General features: G+C 36.2%; 1 protein-coding gene across 1 annotated transcript; it reads left to right on the top strand.

Annotated features, from left to right (window-relative positions):
* The first annotated feature begins 8,668 nt into the window (after positions 1–8,668).
* LOC104235841 (GDSL esterase/lipase 1-like) lies at positions 8,669–14,379 on the top strand. The gene is made up of 5 exons (XM_009789668.2): positions 8,669–9,027; positions 9,398–9,519; positions 11,858–12,085; positions 12,838–13,099; positions 13,874–14,379. Exons 1-5 carry the CDS (start codon positions 8,754–8,756, stop codon positions 14,113–14,115), a joined length of 1,128 nt encoding a protein of 375 aa, XP_009787970.1. The 5' UTR covers positions 8,669–8,753; the 3' UTR covers positions 14,116–14,379.
* The last annotated feature ends 5,944 nt before the right edge of the window (positions 14,380–20,323 follow it).

Here is a 20,323-nt window from a genome sequence, read left to right as displayed (position 1 = left end):
GCGAGGATGGTGTTCTACGACTCTAGGGTCGTCGATGTGTTCCTAATGTCGATGGCTTGAGAGGAAAAATTCTAGAGGAGGCACACAGTTCTCGGTATTTCACTCATCCAGGTACTACGAAGATGTATCGTGACCTGAGACAACATTATTGATGGCGACGGATGAAGAAAGACATAGTTGAGTATGTAGCTATGTGCCTAAATTGCCAGCAGGTTAAGTATGAGCACCAGAGGCCAGGTGGCATACTCCAACAGATGACTATATTAGAGTAGAAATGGGAGCGCATTACTATTGGACTTCATAGTTGGGTTGTCGCAGACCTTGCGAAAGTTTGATGCAGTTTGGGTCATTGTCGACAGTTTGACCAAGTCGGTACACTTCATTCCAGTTGTGACTACTTATACTTCAAAGAGGTTGGCCCAGATTTATATTCGGGAGATAATTCGATTGCACGGGATACCTATTTCCGTCATATCAGATAGAGGCCCTCAGTTCACTTTGCATTTCTGGAGAGCCATTCAGAGTGAGTTGGGGACCCCTATAGAGCTCAACACTGCATTTTACCCATAGACCAACGGGCAGTCAGAGCGGATAGTTCAAATCTTGGAGGACATGCTCAGGGCATGTGTGATTGACTTTGGGGGCAGTGGGATCAGTTCTTGCCTTTGACCGAGTTTGCTTACAACAACAGTTGTCAGTCCAGCATCGAGATGGCTCCATTTGAGGCTTTATATGGTCGGTGATGTCGTTCTCCCATAGGGTGGTTTGAGCCTGGTGAGGCTAAGTTATATGGTACTAATTTGGTAAAGGATGCCTTGGAAAAGGTAAAGTTGATGCAGGAGCAATTTCGCACAACACAGTCCAAACATAAGAGTTACATAGATCAGAAGGCACGTGATGTATCATTTATGGTAGGCGAGAAGGTTCTCTTGAAAGTCTCACCGATTAAGGGCATTATGAGATTTGGGAAGAAAGGCAAGTTGAGATCCAAGTTTATAGGCCTATTTAAGGTGTTGAGGCGAGTTGGAGAGGTTCTTATGAGCTTGCTTTACCTCCCAGCCTATCAGGGGTTAATCCATTTTTTCACGTGTCTATGCTCTAGAGGTATCACGTCAACTTATCATGTGTGTTAGACTTCAGCACTATTCAGCTAGATGAGAGCTTGTGTTATGAGGAGGATCCAGTTGCCATTGTTGCTAGACAGGATCGCTAGTTGATATCCAAGAGGATTTTCGCGGTAAAGGTCTAGTAGAGGGGCCAACTAGTTGAGGAGGGGACCTGGGAGTACGAGGAGGACATGCGGAGAAGATATCCACACTTATTCAACACTTCAGGTATGAATCTTAACCCGTTCGAGGACGAACGTTTGTTTAAGAGGTGAAGAATGTAACAACCCGACCTGTCATTTTTATTTCTAGGATCTCGTTCCCCTAAATAAGACTTCTTGTACTTGCTTTTACTGATTATGACTTGCGGGGATGGTTAGTTCGTGATTTGAAAGAGTTCAGGTTGAAAATGGAACACTTGGTTCCTTAAGGTTGGCTTAAAAGGCCAAGTCTGACTTCGGTCAATATTTTGAGTAAACGATGTCGGAATCGGGATTCAACGGTTCCAATAGGTGCTTATAATAATTTCGGACTTGAGCGTATGTTTGGATAGGGTCTTGGATGACCGGGGAGCTTTTTGACACCTAATAGTGAAAGTTGGTTCTTGAAGATTTTAGAAGTTCTTTAAATTTTGTTTGGAGCGGGTTTTGGTGATATCGAGGCCAAAACAGAATTCCAAGACCGAAAATAGTTCCCTATATTCATTTAAGACTTGCACACAAAATTTGGTGGCATTCCGAGTAGTTTAAGTACATTTCGGCGCATTGGAAGTGAATTGAAGAATTTGAAGTTCTTAAGTTTGGTTCAATTGGTTTTGTGGTGCGATTCTTAGTTTTAATATTGTTTCGGTCATTCCAAGAGTTTGAGCGAGTCTGTTTTATGTTTCCAAACTTGTTAGTATGTTCGAGCGGGGACCCGAATGTCAATTGGACGAGGCTTGGACCAAGTTGAAAACTTGGAGCAAGAGCTGAAGTTCCCCAGATCTGTCATAATCGTACCTGCACTTGGCCAGCCGCAGGTGCGAGACAAGCCTCGCAAAAGTGGCCAAGGAAGGGCAGCCCAGTTTCCGCAGGTGCGGCCCATCCTCCACAGAAGCGGGACCGCAGAAGCGGAAACTCATTTTGAGCTCATTTATGTCATTTTGGGGCGATTCTTGGAGCTCTTAGAGAGGGGATTTTACCTAACACTTTGAGGTAAGTAATTTTTACACAATGTGAGTTAAATACATGGTTTATGAGTAGATTATAACATGTAAATTGGTAGAAATCATGGGTTTAGGTGAAAACCTTATGGTTTTGATAAAAATGAGATTTTACCACGAAAATGATTATGAAACTTAGTGGAAATTATATATTTATGTTCCTAATATTATGGGTGATAACTTTATTCGAAAATTTCCGGAATCCGAGCATGTGGGCCTGTGGGAGAATTTTAGAAACCTTACATTTAGGGTTAGGTAATCACTTAAATGGTTAGAATATAAACTTTTGAACATATATTGATTAGTTTTTATACTATTTGAATAGTTCTAGATTGTTCGGCTCCAATTTGAGGGTTTGAGCACATTCTTGAGTTCGGAAGTAGGCTTTGAGACGAGGTAAGTCTCTTTTCTAACCTTGTTAGAAGGAATTTACCCCATAGGTGAACTTAATTAATATGTGTTGTTATTTGTGGGGGGGGGGGCACGTACGCATGAGGTGACGATAGTCTGTATAATGCTACAATTCTTGTTTATGTCCGGGTAGTTTTAGGTTTACATCATGCTATGTGGACACCGTTATTTGATTATATTTGTTAATTGTAACAAATGGAATTAAATTGAGGATTTTCAAGGATTTAAAAGCTTCAAGTTGAATTGTCTTTATTTTGAAAAGAATCAAGAAAGGATTATGATTTATTGATAAATTTATATTTGACCGAGTCACATGTATGATTCGCGAGCGGGGTAATTAGATGCATCTATGGTTCGGGCCGTTCGCCCCCCGGCAGTGCACAGTTTACATTTATATTGGATCGGGCCGAACGTCCTCGGTGGAATTCGTGTGATATAATAGAGCTAGAAGTCCTTTTTATAACTTGTATAAATTCATTGTTTGAGAGATCATTTGTTTTAAGTGAAGGAAATGTTTCAGTTATTAAATATGATGAAAGAATTGTTTAGTTATTTCTTGTTCTGAGTTTTATTATTATCTCTATATATCATGCTTAATTAGAATTTCATATTATTATATTTTTTTACCTTAGTAAGTGTCGGAGTCGACCCCTCGTCACTACTTCTTTGAGGTTAGATTAGATACTTACTGGGTATATATTTTTATGTACTCACGCTACACTTCTGCACTTAATTGTACATGATTTGAGGCAGGTGCATCTGGTCACTAGTCTGGCGCGCAGATTTGATCCCCATTTCGAGACTTCACGATGAGCTGCCTTCTGAGCCGTTCTGCAGCAGCTGAAGTCTTCTTTATGTTATGTCTTTCTGTCTGTTTCCTTTCATGCAGTAGACTAGTATTCTTTTGTATATTCTACTAGAATGCCCACATACTTGTGACACCAGGTCTTGGAACATACACTAGTAGACTTATGATTTTGGATTCGTTTACATGATTTTGATTTGTACTCACTTGCTTCCGTTTAATTATGTTACGTTTGTAAATTTCTAAATCTTTTAACAAGTGAGGACATGTTATCTACTTAGTAATTTATTTAAACAGAAAACCATTAGTTTCATCAGTGTTGGCTTGCCCAATAACGGTGTTGGGCGCCATCACGACCTATAATAAAAAACAAGTCGTGACAACTGAGAACCATGAAGTGAGTGGCACCTCGTGGATTGGGCCTATTCGATCAGGTTGGGATCTAACCCATGCCGATCACACGGTGACTGAGACAGAATTAAGTCATGATAGTTGGAACTCTCGAAGTATAAAGTGAAGTATTTTTTTATAAGGAAAAAAAAAAGAATTTCTGTAGAATATTCATAAACTACTGTTATGCAATTATTTTAGAATTGTTCTTAGAAACTTTATGTTTTCCATGCATTTAGAATCTTTGCTCGTAATTTATATTTTATTAAAGTCTCGTCCCTTGTCGTTGAAACTCACTGAGTACAATGGATGGTACTGACGTTCTCTTTTGGGAACCTATGTTGGTCTATGGTACAACGTAGGAACCGATTTCGCAGGCGAGCCAGCTACAGGTTAGGACTTATCTCTCTTCAGTGTTACTGGTGAGCTCAGCTTTTGTTCGTGGAATATTCCTTTGAGTCATCTTTATTTAGCTATTTCTTTGTTTACTTAGAGAACCAGCCATGCAAACTTATGTCCTGAGCAGTGCATCAGTTTATCAGTAGAGGCTTCATAGACACAGTCGATGGGTTAAGATTCAGATGTTTTTGGTAATAACTTAGCAGTATTTCAGATGTTACTACGATAAAGTTTTGGAGTTGTTTTATTTTAGATATTTAATTTAATTGAAAGTATTTAGTTAAAGCATTGCCTTGTTGCATAAAAAGTTTGAAGTTATAATAGATTTGATAAGCGCAGATGGTTCGCTTGGTCAAGTTTAGTGACTGGGTGTCGGTCACAACTTGTTCAGAAAATGGGTCGTGACAATACATTCATGCATTGAGTTAATTTTACTGGACATTCTCTATTAGATTAGTTAGTGTTTGATGGGAGTATTTGAGAAGAGGTTGTTTTGTCTCTCATTGGAAAAAGAAAGAAAGGAAGAGGTGTTTAAAAGCACTTCTTTGTCTTATATAGTTTGAATATTTGAGGGTGTTTTGGAGGAAAATTGGAATTTGACTATATTATTAATAGTCAAGATTGGGCACTTGGGGAAATTGGGCTTTGGGCCAATTAAGTAGCCCGAATTAATATTTTAGTCACCCATTATTTGATTAATTAAAAACGTTTTAAACTTTTAATTTCAGAAAAATATTTTAATATTTTTTTTAAAATTCAAAAGAAGGTGACTATTGGTTTTAAAAGGTGCTTGTTATGAAGAGATTAGTTTGTTAATTCCAACAGACTCTTAGAGGTATTATAAATGCCTATTTCATCTCCAAAACGAAATCATCTGAAACTTTCATCTCTTTCTCTTCTACTGATTTTCTATAATTCACAGCTATTTTGTTCTTGTGAAAAATTCGAGTTAATTGCGAAAACTCGGATTTCAGAGGCTTTGTATAATTCTGGAGAAATTCTGCCATAATCCCTGCAGCAACGAAATTGGGAGGCTTAAATTGTTTAACCTAGTTCTTCTTCTAACAATAAAAGAAAGGCAATTGAATCTCCTGTAGAACTAAGAAAAAGTCAAAGAGTTAGAAAAAAATGTAGGTTCTGATTTTATTTCTTCTCAAGCACTAGTCTTTTTGGTAGAAGGAAGTAGAGATGAAGTATTAAATAAACTACCCATTATTTTAAATTTAGAAGAGGATCCTAAAACCTATAGTGAGGCTATAGCTTCGCAGGATTCTTCTTTCTGGAAAGAAGCTGTAAATGATGAAATGAATTCTCTTTTATCAAATGGTACATGGGTATTAGCAGATTTACCTTCTAATACTAAACCTATTGGGTGTAAATGAGTTTTTAGAAGAAAATACAATACTGATGGTTCTCTACAAACATTTAAAGCTAGACTAGTAGCCAAGGGATTTAGACAAAAGGCAGGAGTAGATTATTTTGACACATATGCTCCTGTGGTCAGGATTACCTAAATAAGAGTATTATTTGCTTTGGCATCAATATATAATCTAAATGTCCATCAAATGGATGTTAAGACGGCATTCTTAAATGGTGATCTTGATGAAGAAGTTTATATGGAGCAGCCCGAAGGGTTTGTGCTTCCTGGAAATGAGAAGAAAGTTTGTAAATTAGTTAAGTCCTTGTATGGATTAAAACAAGCTCCAAAATAATGGTATGAAAAATTTGATAGTGTTATATATCAAATGGTTTTAAACATAACGGAGCAGATAAATGCATTTATTCCAAATACACAAAAGACTTTGGAGTGATAGTATGTCTTTATGTTGATGACATGCTAATCATAGGAACTAACATGCAAGGCATAAATGAAACTAAGAAGTATTTAACTTCTCAATTTAAAATGAAAAATTTGGGAAGTTCATACTATTTTAGGTGTTAAAGTCAAAAGACATAGTGGGGGTTTTGCCTTATGTCAGTCTCACTATATTGAAAAGGTTCTTTCCAAATTTAATCATTTGGGTATTAAAGAATTTAATACTCCATTTGATGCTTCTAGCAAGATGGTTGAGAACCCCGGAAGATCTGTTAGTCAATTAGACTATGCTAGTGCAATTGGTAGTTTAATGTATGCTATGCACTGTACTAGGCCAGATATTGCTTTTGCGGTTTGTAAATTGTCAAGATATACTCACAATCCAAGTGGTGATCACTGGAAAGGTATAGTGAGGGTACTTAGTTATCTAAAAAGGACAAAAAAATTTGCCTTGTATTATAATATATTTTCTTCAGTGTTAGAAGGATATTGTGATGCTAGTTGGATAACTAGTGTTGGTGATAAAAAGTCAACGTCTGGGTTGATATTCACTTTAGGTGGAGGAGCAATTTCATGGGCTTCTAAGAAACAGACGTGTATTACTCATTCCACAATGGAATCTGAGTTTATTGCTTTAGCAGTTGTAGGAAGAGAGGCAGAATGGCTAAGAAATCTATTGTTAGATATAAAGTTGTGGCCACAACCAATACCAGTTGTTCTCTTGCACTGTGATATTGAAGCAACTATGTCTAAGGCATTTAGCAAAATATACAATGGAAAATCTAGACATATTGCTTTAAGACATAAGTACATAAGGCAATTAATTTCGGATGGAATTATTACTGTTGTGTACATCAAGTCTAAAGACAACCTTGCTGAACCATTCACTAAAGGACTCGCAAGGGATATGATAATGAGCACAACAAGTGCTATGGTTCTAAGGTAATTTAAATTTGTCACTAGTAACGGGAGCCTTAACTTTCTTACTGTTTAACAATATTAAAGGTTTAAAAGGTAATAACAAGTTATAGTTGTGATGGATTGCAGGTACTGGAAATTAGTACCTACAAAAGAAGGATGAGTATAAAAATACTCTTAATGAAGAAGCAAAATTCGATTTAGGAACTAAAGAAGTCCTTGGTTAAATCTTCATCTATGTAAACACAAGAAGTGGTGCTTCAATCAAAGTTTGAAACACAAAACTTGATAAGTGTTTATGAATTCAGGAAGTAGCACAAAGCCATAATTGGGTGCTAAAACTCACGGTGAACAAGTTGTCGAGTTGCTACGATTTATGTGTATAAAGCTTTTCCGTCTTGTAGTCTAGGAATTGTGATTTAATAGAACTTACCCTAACTATTAATTTTGGCAAGGTCTTGAATAGTTTATACAAGTAGTAGGTTTAAATCGAAAGGTACCTACTATATGCATGAATCTCATAAATAACATCAATCACTAACTAAGTGGGGCATTGTTAGATTAGTTAGTGTTTGATGGGAGTATTTAAGAAGAGGTTGTTTTGTCCCTCATTAGAAAAAGAAAGAAAGGAAGAGATGTTTAAAAGCACTTTTTTGTCCTATATAGTTTGAATATTTTAAGGGTGTTTTCGAGGAAAATTAGAATTTGACTATATTATTAATAGTCAAGATTGAGCACTTGGAGAAATTGGGCTTTGGGCCAATTAAGTAGCATGAATTAATATTTTAGTCACACATTATTTGATTAACTAAAAACGTTTTAGCCTTTTAATTTCAGAAAAATATTTTAATATTTTTTTTAAAATTCAAAAGAAGGTGACCATTGGTTTTAAAAGGTGCGTGTTATGAAGAGATGAGTCTGTTAATTTCAACAGACTCCTATAGATATTATAAATATCTATTTCATCTCCAAAACGAAATCATCTGCAACTTTCATCTCCTTCTTTTCTACTTATTTTCTACAACTCACAACTATTTTATTCTTGTGGAAAATTCGAGTTAATTGCTGAAACTCGGATTTCAGAAACTTTGTAGAATCCTGGAGGAATTTTGCCATAATCCCTGCATCGACAAAATTGGGAGGCTTAAATTTCTTAAGGCCTAATTATTTCGTCCCATATTCTGTTATTTCTCTAACATTCTCTACTCTAGCTCCGATTAATTAAATACCTTTTTTTGTAATTAAAAAGAAAAGAGAAGAACCAGTATTATGGTTGACGCTTGAAAGAATGGACGGAGAAAAGACTAGTATTAGGGTTGACCTTTTAAAGAAGGCAACATGTTAAATAGATTTAATTACTTCAGTCGGTTTCCCATGACAACTCATTGCCAACAAAACTATTTTTAAAAAAGAACTCTTTGGCCGCCGATAGAAATTGTGATGGTGTGATAAGTATTTCTTCGTTTTAACGTGGTTGATTTGGGATCATTAAGTCCATAAGTATAAAATCGTCTTTATTAAAGAGCGTTTTACCCCACTTTCCGATGCTAATCTAAATTCAATCAGACCCCAATATAAATACTAAATAACATAGAAACTGAGATAATATGTTAACTATTTCTCAAGCAATAATTCATGATGACCATTTCTAAGCCAACTAGGAATTATAAAACACAAACATGAATAGCATCTTTTACAACTTCTCCAATGGCCTTCAACTCAATCTTCTTTCATGGCTTCATCTTCATCTTCGTAACATTTATCTTAACCATCAGCCAAATTGACTGCGTTGACAACAATACTACAAGACAAGATAAAACTGCCCTCTTTGTGTTTGGCGATTCAACAGTGGATCCTGGGAATAATAACTACATCAACACTACTCTTGACTTCCAATCAAATTGGTGGCCTTATGGTGAATCATATTTCAAGTACCCTACTGGTAGACCTTGTGATGGTCGTCTCATCTCTGATTTTATAGGTACCATATCATGATTTTCACCAACTAGATACTATCTTATACTTTAATTTGTAGGTACGATATCATGATCTAATCCGTCTTTCTGAGCCGATCGAGGTCTATCGGAAACAGCCTATTTGCCCTATCGGGGTACGGGTAAGGTCTGTGTACACATTACCTTCCCCAGACCCCATTTTGTATGATTTTACTGGGTAGTTATTGTTGTTATTGATATCATGATCTAACTGTACGACTTACAACATCAACAACATACCCAGTATTATCTTACATCGTAGGATCTAAGAAGGGTAGTGTGTGCGCAGACCTTACCCCTGCCTTGTGACGATGGAGAGGTTGTTTACGACTTAATTTGGTCAATTGTTGTTTGCAGCGGAATATGCTAAGTTGCCACTCATACCATCTTATTTTGAAATTGAGAGGAAAGGATTTGTTCATGGAGTGAACTTTGCTTCAAGCATATGTGGATGTTTAGTTGAAACCAACCAAGGTCTTGTAAGTAATCTTCTTTACAGCAGATTTTTATTTTTCTTAAACTCTGATAATTAGGTTTAGCTTTTGTCTGATCAGAGAAAGATATCATTTTTCTTAAATAACTACTACTCTACAATTTAGTATCGACTACTTACGACGACTTGAATTATATGAAACATCCCTACACAATACAATTTAACAAAACATGGATAAAACAAGTTTTCATCTTCCAAAATTGAGTAAATTTTACGGATGGTCATCCAATTATTACCTAAAAAATTACTATTCTTTCTTTTGTTACATAAAAAGTCACTTATTTTAAAAATAAGTTTGACCTATTTTTTATTAAAAAATCCACCTAAAATGTGTTGAGAAAATGAAAAGATGATTCTTATATTAGGGAGTAGGTTAAAAATGGGCCCTTAAATATATTTCTTAATATTTTGATCCTCTAACATTGTCAAAAGTGAGCGTTTTTATTTTTGTTGAATATTTAACAAACTATATATGCTTATTATATATGATGAAAACTAAAAATATTTAACTAGAAATATCAATAACTTAAGTCATTACTAAAAATTGTTAGTAAATTATATTTGTAAAATAATTCTGGAGAAAATAAAATAACAGAAATATAAACGAAACAAAAGTTAATCCGAGCCTACTGAATTCATAGTGTTTCCTTAAGGAATTTAATCCCCTCATAGTACCCGAGGATATAGATTATTTCCTCCCAGGCTAGAACGAATTACACACTGGTGTGGTGGTACTTCAAACCCCAATATTTCAGCGAACACAAAGTTCGGTAGCAAATCACACTTACTGTTGCTTTTTTTTAAGTTAAAACAACGCAGAAGAAGGAGGAGAAACTCAGAAAGTCGTATGAAAATTCTGTTAGAATAGACTTGTATTTATAGCCAAAGTTGGGCTGAAATCTGAAGAGGTGCAACTCTTTAGAGTGGTTGTTTATGCAAAACGGCCACAGCATAAGTGTCATAACATAAATGGTTATTTACTCAACAATAAAGAAGGAAAATTGAAGAGGGTAGTTAATTTTCTGTTACAAAAACAGAGAACGAAAAATTGGAAACGGTTGGATTTTAATATTAATATTCTTGGATTTAATTGTCCAAAAAATTAATCAATTAATCGTTTGATCGAAGCCGAGCGAGCGACAACGACGCGAGGCTTGCCTTCTTCTCAACTCTTTAAAAGCTAGAAGAAGAGCAATTGCTTATAGACCCATTAAAAACTTATTCCTCTTCCAATATGGGACAATGTCCCTTTGCCAAGGGGGAACTTATAATTTCACTCAAAAAATTTCATTTCCCTCCATTTCCCATTCACCTTCATTAATGCTTAAAACCCCAACAAAAACAAATTATTAGTGTGAAACAAGTTTTAAAAACAAAAAAAAATGAAGGAAAAAAAATGAAAAAACCACAACGACATATTTTAGCTTTTTATCCTCCTCTTACAATATAAGCAGATCACGCTCCTTCTACACTAAATTAAACAGTTAGTATTTGATCCTTTAAAAAATGAAAAAATAATAATAATTTATTCGAAAGTCGAACCACTGAATAAGCGCAAATTAATCAATTATCACACTCGACTTTAATATCACTAACCTACATTTACCTTGAAAATGAGTTAACTCTGATGATATATGAATTTCACATTTTCAGGCCACATGATTGATTATAAAAATTAAAATTCAGTTATCCGATACGTAATTGCAAGTTAGACTAAATAATTTCATGGAATGGACTTGTCAAATGCAAAAGTCATAAAATCAAAATATCACAAGACACAAGAAATAGATTTTAAAATAGCAGAGATTGCACCTCAAAAAGCTACATCAGATCTTGCAATAAGCCAAACAAAAAATACACTTCTTATTGTGATTATATATTTCAATCTCTCTCTTTTTTTTCACAGTTTCCATTAGAATAACAATATAATTATTGTTTGTTAAATACCTGACGAACGCTAAAAGTACCCAATTATACTTTGTTATATTTAAGCCCCCCCTTTTGAACTTACCCCCTAATGTAAGGGCCATTTTTGTCATATTCTCTCACATTTCAGGTTGGGTTTTTTATAAATAAATAAAAACTAGTCAAAGTTATTTTTGTGACAAGTGGAGCAAAGTAAAATGATTTTTATTTAACAAAAAAAGGAATGACAATTTTGGTTAATGAACACATAGCTGAATGACTATCAGTTGCAGATCCAGTATAGCCAATGAGTTCAATTGAAGCCCTGTATATGTATAAAGAAATTTACTGAATAGATATATTAGCTCAGGATCTCAACTTCCCAACTAAAATCGTCCTAATTTCGTGTTTTCTTGTAGTGTATAGATCTTAAAACGCAGTTGAGATATTTCAAGAAGGTGGTGAAAAAGTTGAAGAAGAAGCTGGGGGCAAAACAGTCCAAAAAACTCATCTCAAATGCTGTATACATGATTAGCATAGGATCAATTGATTATGGTCAACCTTTCCGCAAGAGTCCTAATCAATTTCCATATCCTAAGCAAGAATTTGCAAATATGGTACTGGGAAATTTAACATCCGTTTTAAAGGTAATGAAATTCTTAATTTCACCAGAAATTATCTCAACGAATTTGGATACCTTTTACTATTTTAACTACTTATTTCTTGATATTTCGGAAAGACAATTTACATAATATCATCTGTCTTACTTAGTGGTCGTTTGGACATAAGAATGGTAAAATTCCAAAAAAAAAAAAAAAGTTAAATTTTTTTTTAAGTAAAAATGGTATTTGAAAATTAGTTATGTATTTGGACATGAATATAATTTTGGGTTATTTTTGAATTCTTGTGAGTGGTCTGCGTGAAAATTTTGAAAAATAACTTTTTGGAATTTTTTAAATTTTCGAAAAATTCCAAAATTCATATTCAAGTGAAAATTAAAAATATTATGGCCAAACACTAACTTCGAAAAAAAAGTGAAATATTTTTGAAAAAAAGTAAAAAATTCTTATGTCCAAACGGGCTCTTAGAGTCAGAGCCGGACCTATGTTTGGAGTAGAGTATAACTAACCCTGTTAACTGCAACAAAAATTCTAAATATATACATGTATATAAGTTAAAAATCTTGAGATCAAAGCTCGATGGGGGCATTGGTTGAACAATCCACTCATGTGCCCACAACCTTCAAATCATGTGACCGCTTCTGCTTAGAGTGGGTGTGAAACTGAGTTTTAGATAATTTACACAATATCTTTCATTTTACTTAGAGTTGTATCCATTTTACTCCCAAGAATCATTTACACTAATATCTCATTTTATCTTTTTAAAATTACTGCGACAGGAAGTTTACAAGAGAGGAGGGAGAAAATTTGCCATATTTACGTCGGTTCCCTTAGGCTGTTTTCCAAGTGCTAGGGCTTTTGTCCTTCAGCAAAATAAGACAGATGACTGCTTTGAAGAACTGAATGTGCTGCTGAAATTGCACAATTCAATTCTTCCGACAAGACTCAAGCAATTACAAAAGGAACTAAAAGGATTTACGTATACATTGTTTGATCTCTATAAAGTAGTTGATCAAAGGATTAACAACCCTTCTAAATATGGTAAGTTCTATTTTTCACTTACAAGAAAACTCGAACTGATTTACATAATTATCATTATTTAATATGAGGGCAGCCCGATGTGCTAAACTCCCGCAATGCGCTGGATCCGAAAAAGGGCGAGACCACAAGGGTCTATTGTTTGCACGACGCAGCCTTACCCTGCACTTCTGTAAGAGGCTATTTTCACTGCTCGAACCCGTGACCTCCTGGTCACATGGCAGCAATTATCAGTCAAAATAGCACGGGCTAGCCAGTTTTCGGACTGGTCATTCAAAAATAGCCAGCGTTTGCCAAGTCATTGAAAAATAGCTACTATTTTGCTGCAACAGAAACCGGTCCAGTATAATATACTAGAGTTCCAGTTTACTTTGTTGGAAGTCCAGTATAATATACTGGAGTTCCAGCAAAGTATACTAGAACTCCAGTGTATTATGCTGGAGTATTTTTCGGATTTTGAACAGTGTTTTCATTCAGATTTCTCTTTACATGAAAAGTGGCTAAATTTCGATGACTTTTGAAACTGTGGCTATTTTTGAATAACCGCTTGTAAATCTGGCTATTTTTGAATTTCTTATTCAATATGAACTATTTTAATTAGGATCTTTACACAAATAGCCAGTCGGATTCCTGTTTATTTTTTCTAGTCAATATACATAAATTATACACATATTATACAAGGATTATACATCTATTATGCATTCATCGACTATTTTTTTGTTTAAACGGTTGGGTTAGCGGCTATTTGTATTAATTCTTCCTTTCATATCTTTGTAGGTTTTGAAGAATCAAAGATGGCATGTTGTGGTACAGGACCCTTTCGAGGAATTAACAGTTGTGGGGGAAGAAGGAAAGTGAAAGACTACCAACTCTGCCAAAACCCTAAGGATTATGTATTTTTTGATTCTAGTCATCCTTCAGAATCTACCTACAAACAGTCTGCTGAACTATTATGGCATGGATCTCCTGATGTCACTGCACCTCATAGCTTAAAATCTTTTTTCCAACTTTCTGGCTAGCTCGATCGAAGCTAGAAATAACTTCCTCTTCTCACGTTGTATGTGTACATCCTTTTTCTTTAATTCATCACAAAATAACACTACTCCATTTGGTCTAAATAAAATAAAATGGGGACTACTCTTATCATAGTACCAAAAAATCACATAAAGTCGCTGTTACGACATTCTTAATTACAATTTCCCCCTCTTTTACATGTTAGTATGGTTGGTACCCATTGTATTGTATTGTATTTTATTAATTACATGTTACCCATCCATTCTTTATAGCTTTTTCCAATGCTTTACGAATTGCTAGTGCTTTAGCGATGGTGACCTTCCGAACAAATTGAATGGGGTGCCAAAGGCTTGAAGCAGATGACCGTAGCTATCTATATATGTTGCCACTCCAATGTAGGGTTGTTCATTTGGATCGGATATCGGAAATCCGAATCGATCCGCTCAGTTTCGGATTTCAGATATTTGGATCGAATTTCGGATTGTGTTTATTAAAATTTCGGATATTCGGATCGGATTCAGATTGGTATAATTGTAACCCGATCCGATCCGAAATCCGAAATTATTAAGGCATGTATAAATATTAAACTTTAATTTCGGAGAGTCAGCACTTCCTTTACATCTTCCTCCAAGTTATTACCTTTACAATTACTGGATTTAGCTATATTGGCACCATAATACTCTCATAATTGTAAAAACATGAATTTTTCTTACAATATTGCCTCTTTTACAAAGTAAATATACATATGAGTTTGCAACTTTGAGGCATAATAATCCGATCCGAAATCCGAAAATTATCCGATCCAAACTTTAAAATTCGATTCGATCCGATATTAATTTGGATCGAATTCGGATTACATTTTTTAGAATTCGAAATCCGAATTCCGAATCCGAAATACTAAATTCAATCTGATCCGATCTGATCCATGCACAACCCTACTCCAATGCTTGCAATCTTCTTTTCCCATTATAACCCACCATCCAGCAAAATTTTTTATAGTATTTTTTAAGTTAGACCAATTTATAGGACTAATGTTTCAAACCAATTTATTTTTATGGTATCTGTTGGTGAAATTACAAATAATTACAGTTGACAAATAAGATGAAGAAAATTAACTAAATATTCTTCAGGTTGAGGTGTCGATATCTCGCTCTCTTTAAGGAGATTCAAGCCCACTGCGGTAGCATCTTCATCGGTCCAGCAATAATACTTTTGACTTGTCCCCTCCAGGATACACTAGCCCGACAATGTCGTATGACTCGAACAAACTCTGAACAAGTTGTTGAGTCCAAAGCTCCACCAAAATGAACATCTTCCTTCCACAAAAATAATTTTCTCTTATGTAGAGAATAAGTTGGAGACTTAGATTTTTTTCCTTCTCTTAACTTTCTTTTTCAAAATACCAACCATATCTTTTTTATGTACAACATAATATTTTCCTATCTACAACACAAGGAAGAAATGCCACTATTTATAGGTATAGAATCTCTTTCATGAAACAAATAATAAGATAGTGGGATAATAAAATTGTAGAATATGGTTGGTGGTTACAAAATTTAATTTTTAGTGGGTAATTAGTGGTAGTGGTATTAGTGGTTTCATGAGTTACACCAAAATAATGATCATTTTCTTGCCAATTTATAATCATTATCTCACAAGAAATGCACTTTAATATTATAATATCTATATCTATATTATATTAAAAGGAGAGTAGTATGCATTGTGGTTAAGCCAAGTGGCAAGTTAAAATGAAGCCACTTAGCAATTTTAAGACAACATTAATTAATAAAAATTATAAATAAAAATATAATTAAGGGAAGTAGTTTAATGAATTTTATAATAATTTAAATATATCTTAGATAAATCTCTCTCTCTCTCTCTCTCTCTCTCTCTCTCTCTCTCTCTCTCTCTCTCTCTCTCTCTATATATATATATATATATATATATATATATATATATATATTGATCCACTCATAGATTTTCTTCTAAATTAGCTAGAAATATAGAGGCAGAAAATTAATTAAGAAACTATAATAGAAAAAATAAAAAAATATAGAAAGACGTAAATTGAGATAAACTATGATTATTTATACTTTGGAGTAAGTTAAAATATAAAATAAAACTAAAATTTTCTTAAGATATTAATCTATATTATTATATTAAAAGGAGAGTAGTATGCATTGTGGTTAAGCCAAGTGGCAAGCTAAAATGAAGCCACTTGGTAATTTTACGACAAAATTAATTAATAGAAATTATAAATAAAAATATAATTAAGGGAAGTAGATTAATGAATCTTATAATAATCTAAATATATCTTAGATAAATCTAATCTCTCTCTCTCTCTCTATCTCTCTCTCTCTCTCTCTCTATATATATATATATATATATATTATTTATATTTGTATTTGTATTTGTATGTATATTTATATCTATATATTGATCCACTCATAGATTTTCTTCTAAATTAGCTAGAAATATAGAGGTAGAAAATTAATTAAGAAACTATAATAGAAAAATAACAAAATATAGAAAGATGTAAATTGAGATAAACTATGGCTATTTATACTTTGGAGTAAGTTAAAATATAAAATAAAACTAAAATTTACTTAAGATATTAAATATTTATTGACTTCAAAATTAAAAATATTCAAGTAGTAAAATAAGATCTTATATAAAATATACATTATTTATAAGATAAGAAAAAAATCCTGCTATCTATATTATATTATATTAAAAGGAGGGTAGTGAAGCATGACATTAAGCTAAGCGCGTATTGAGAAAATGTCACTTAGCATTTGTAAGGCATAATATAAATAGATTTTTAGACAAATATAATTTATCTATATTATATTAAAAGGAGAGTAATATGCATTGTGGTTAAGCCAAGTGGCAAACTAAAATGAAGCCACTTGGCAATTTTAAGACAACATTAATTACGGGGTAGAGTGTGGGGCAGAGTGTGGGGCTGGGGTCAGGTGGTGGGTCGGGTAGAAGGGGAGGTAGAGGGGGCAAGAGAGCCTATAGGGTGAGAGTCGGGTCATGGAACATAGGTTCACTAACGAGTAAATCCATAGAGTTGGCGAAAATTCTGCAGAAGAGGAAGATTAATATAGCGTGTGTCCAGGAGACTAGGTGGGTCGGATCGAGGGCGAAAATCGTGGATTGGTATAAGTTGTGGTACTCTGGTGTCCTGAGGGGTAATAATGGAGTGGGTATCCTGGTAGATAGCCATCTTAGAGAGTCCGTGGTAGAGGTCAGGCGGGTGAATGATAGACTAATGACTATTAAGTTGGTGGTGGGTGAGGGTATTTTAAATGTCATTAGCGCGTACGCACCGCAAACAGGTTTGGATGAGGATATTAAGAGGCGCTTTTGGGAGGGGTTGGATGAAATTGTGCGTAATATACCGCCTTCTGAGAGGTTATTCATAGAAGGAGATTTCAATGGTCATATTGGGTCATCTGCAGGTGGGTACAATGAGGTGCATGACGGCTTTGGTTTCGGGGAGCGGAACGGAGGGGGCATTTCGCTGTTGGACTTTGCCAAGGCTTTCGATCTAGTCATTGCGAACTCGAGTTTTATGAAGCAATATGAACATTTGATTACTTACCAAAGTTCGGTAGCGAAGACTCAGATTGACTATCTCCTCCTCAGGAGATGCGACAGGAGGTTGTGCGAGGACTGCAAGGTTATCCCAGGTGAGACCCTCTCGACGCAGCATAGGCTTTTGGTGATGGACATTTGTATTAGGATAAGGAGGAAGAAGAGGTCAGTACAAGGACGCCCCAGGATTAGGTGGGGCGCCTTAACTGAGGATAAATCTAAGGAGTTGGAAGGAAGGTTAGCGGCAATGGGAGCTTGGAGAAGTAGTGGGGACGCAAACACAATGTGGTCGACGACGACGGACTGTATAAGAAAGGCGGCGAGAGAGGTGTTAGGGATATCTACGGGCCACAATGGTGGCCACAAAGGGGATTGGTGGTGGAATGCAGTTGTCCAAGGTAAAGTGGAAGCAAAGAAGGCGGCTTACCTGCGAGTAGTAGGGAGCACTGACGAGGAGGAGAAGAGAGAGAACAGTCAAAGGTATAAGGTAGCTAGGAAGGAGGCGAAGATGGCAGTGACGGAGGCTAAGACGATAGCTTTTGCTCGTCTGTATGAGGAACTAAGGAACAAAGGTGGGGAGAAGAAGTTATTCCGACTCGCTAAGGCGAGAGAGAGGACAACTCGGGATCTAGACCAAGTGAGGTGCATAAAAGATGATGACGACAAAGTTTTGATGGGAGATGACCAGATTAAGAGGAGGTGGCATACCTACTTTCATAAACTTCTAAGTGAAGAAGGGGATCAGGATATTATACTTAGGGAATCGAGGAATGCCGACAGTCACCATGAATTAAGTAATTGTAGGGACATTGAGATCGATGAAGTCATGGAGGCAATGCGTAAGATAAGAAGGGGCAGAGCTACCGGGCCAGACGAAATTCCGGTTGAACTGTGGAGGTGTGTGGGTAGAGCAAGCTTGGAATAGCTTACTGCATTGTTTAGTGTTATATTCAAGACTGATAGGATGCCTGAAGAGTGGAGGTGGAGTACAATGGTCCCGTTGTATAAGAACAAAGGTGATGTACAGAGCTGTAACAAGTATAGGGGCATCAAATTACTAAGTCATACCATGAAAGTTTGGGAGAGAGTGGTAGAAATGAGAGTGCGAAGGACGGTGTGTATTTCAGATAACCAGTTCGGGTTCATGCCGGGGTGATCTACCACAGAAGCTATCCACCTTATTAGGAGGATGGTGGAACAGTATAGGGATAGGAAGAAGGATCTCCACATGGTGTTTATTGATCTGGAGAAAGCGTACGATAGGGTTCCTAGGGAGGTCTTATGGAGCTGCTTAGAGGATAAAGGGGTTACGGTTGACTATATTAGGGTGATTAAAGACATGTATGATGGAGCTAAGACTCGGGCTAGGACAGTAGGAGGAGACTTTGAACACTTTCCAGTTATTACGGGGTTGCACCAAGGGTTTGCGCTCAGCCCATTCCTATTTGCCCTGGTGATGGATGCACTGACTCATCATATTCAAGGGGAGGTGCCATGGTGCATGCTATTTGCTGATGACATTATTCTAATTGACGAGACACGAGGCGGCGTCAACGAGAGGCTAGAGATTTGGAGACATGCTCTTGAGTCTAAAGGTTTCAAGTTGAGCAGGACGAAGACGGAATACCTCGAGTGCAAATTTGGAGTTGAGCCGACGGAAGCGGGAGTTGAAGTGAGGCTTGACTCTCAAGTCATTCCCAAGAGGGGTAGTTTCAAGTACCTTGGATCGGTTATTCAGGGGATCGGGGAGATTGACGAGGATGTCACACACCGTATAGGGGTGGGGTGGATGAAGTGGAGGTTAGCGTCGGGAGTCTTATGTGACAAGAAAGTGCCACCGTTACTAAAAGGTAAGTTTTATAGAGCAGTGGTTAGGCCTGCAATGTTATATGGAACTGAATGTTGGCCGGTAAAGAACTCACACATCCAGAAGATGAAAGTAGCAGAGATGAGGATGTTGAGGTGGATGTGCGGGCATACAAGGATGGATAAGATTAGGAATGAAGATATTCGAGAGAAGGTGGGCGTGGCCCCCATGGAGGACAAGATGCGGGAAGTGAGACTCAAATGGTTCGGGCACATTCAGAGGAGGAGCACTGATGCACCGGTGAGGAGGTGTGAGCGACTGGCTGTAGTGGGCACGCAGAGAGGTAGAGGGCGACCTAAGAAGTATTGGGGAGAGGTGATTAGACAGGACATGGCGCGACTTAGGATTACTGAGGACATGGCCCTTGACAGGGAATTATGGAGGTCGAGCATTAAGGTTATAGGTTAGGGGAAAGTTGTGAATATTTCTACAGCACAATAGAGTGAGACTAGCTAGTTAGTGTCACACCTCCTTTTTGCGCGCCCGCCCCCGAAGGGTTAAATGCGCGAGGGGAGTTTTTCCAATTTAAGTGACAATATTCGAAATGGGATTATTTATTTAATTCAGAGTCGCCACTTGGGAAAGGTTTGGTTTTTGGTGTCCCAAGTCACCGGTTTATCTTGAATCCCAAATCGAGGAAATTTTCGACTTTTCCAAATGAAGTCTGCGAACCAGAAATTCTAAGTAAGGAATTCTGTTGACCCGAGGGAAGGTGTTAGGCACCCTCAAATCCCGTGGTTCTA

The sequence above is a fragment of the Nicotiana sylvestris genome, chromosome 3 (genome assembly GCF_000393655.2).
Source record: "Nicotiana sylvestris chromosome 3, ASM39365v2, whole genome shotgun sequence".
NCBI lineage: Eukaryota > Viridiplantae > Streptophyta > Magnoliopsida > Solanales > Solanaceae > Nicotiana > Nicotiana sylvestris.
The sequence above is the reverse complement of the archived record's forward strand: the minus strand, read 5'-3'. Positions and strand labels throughout refer to the sequence as shown.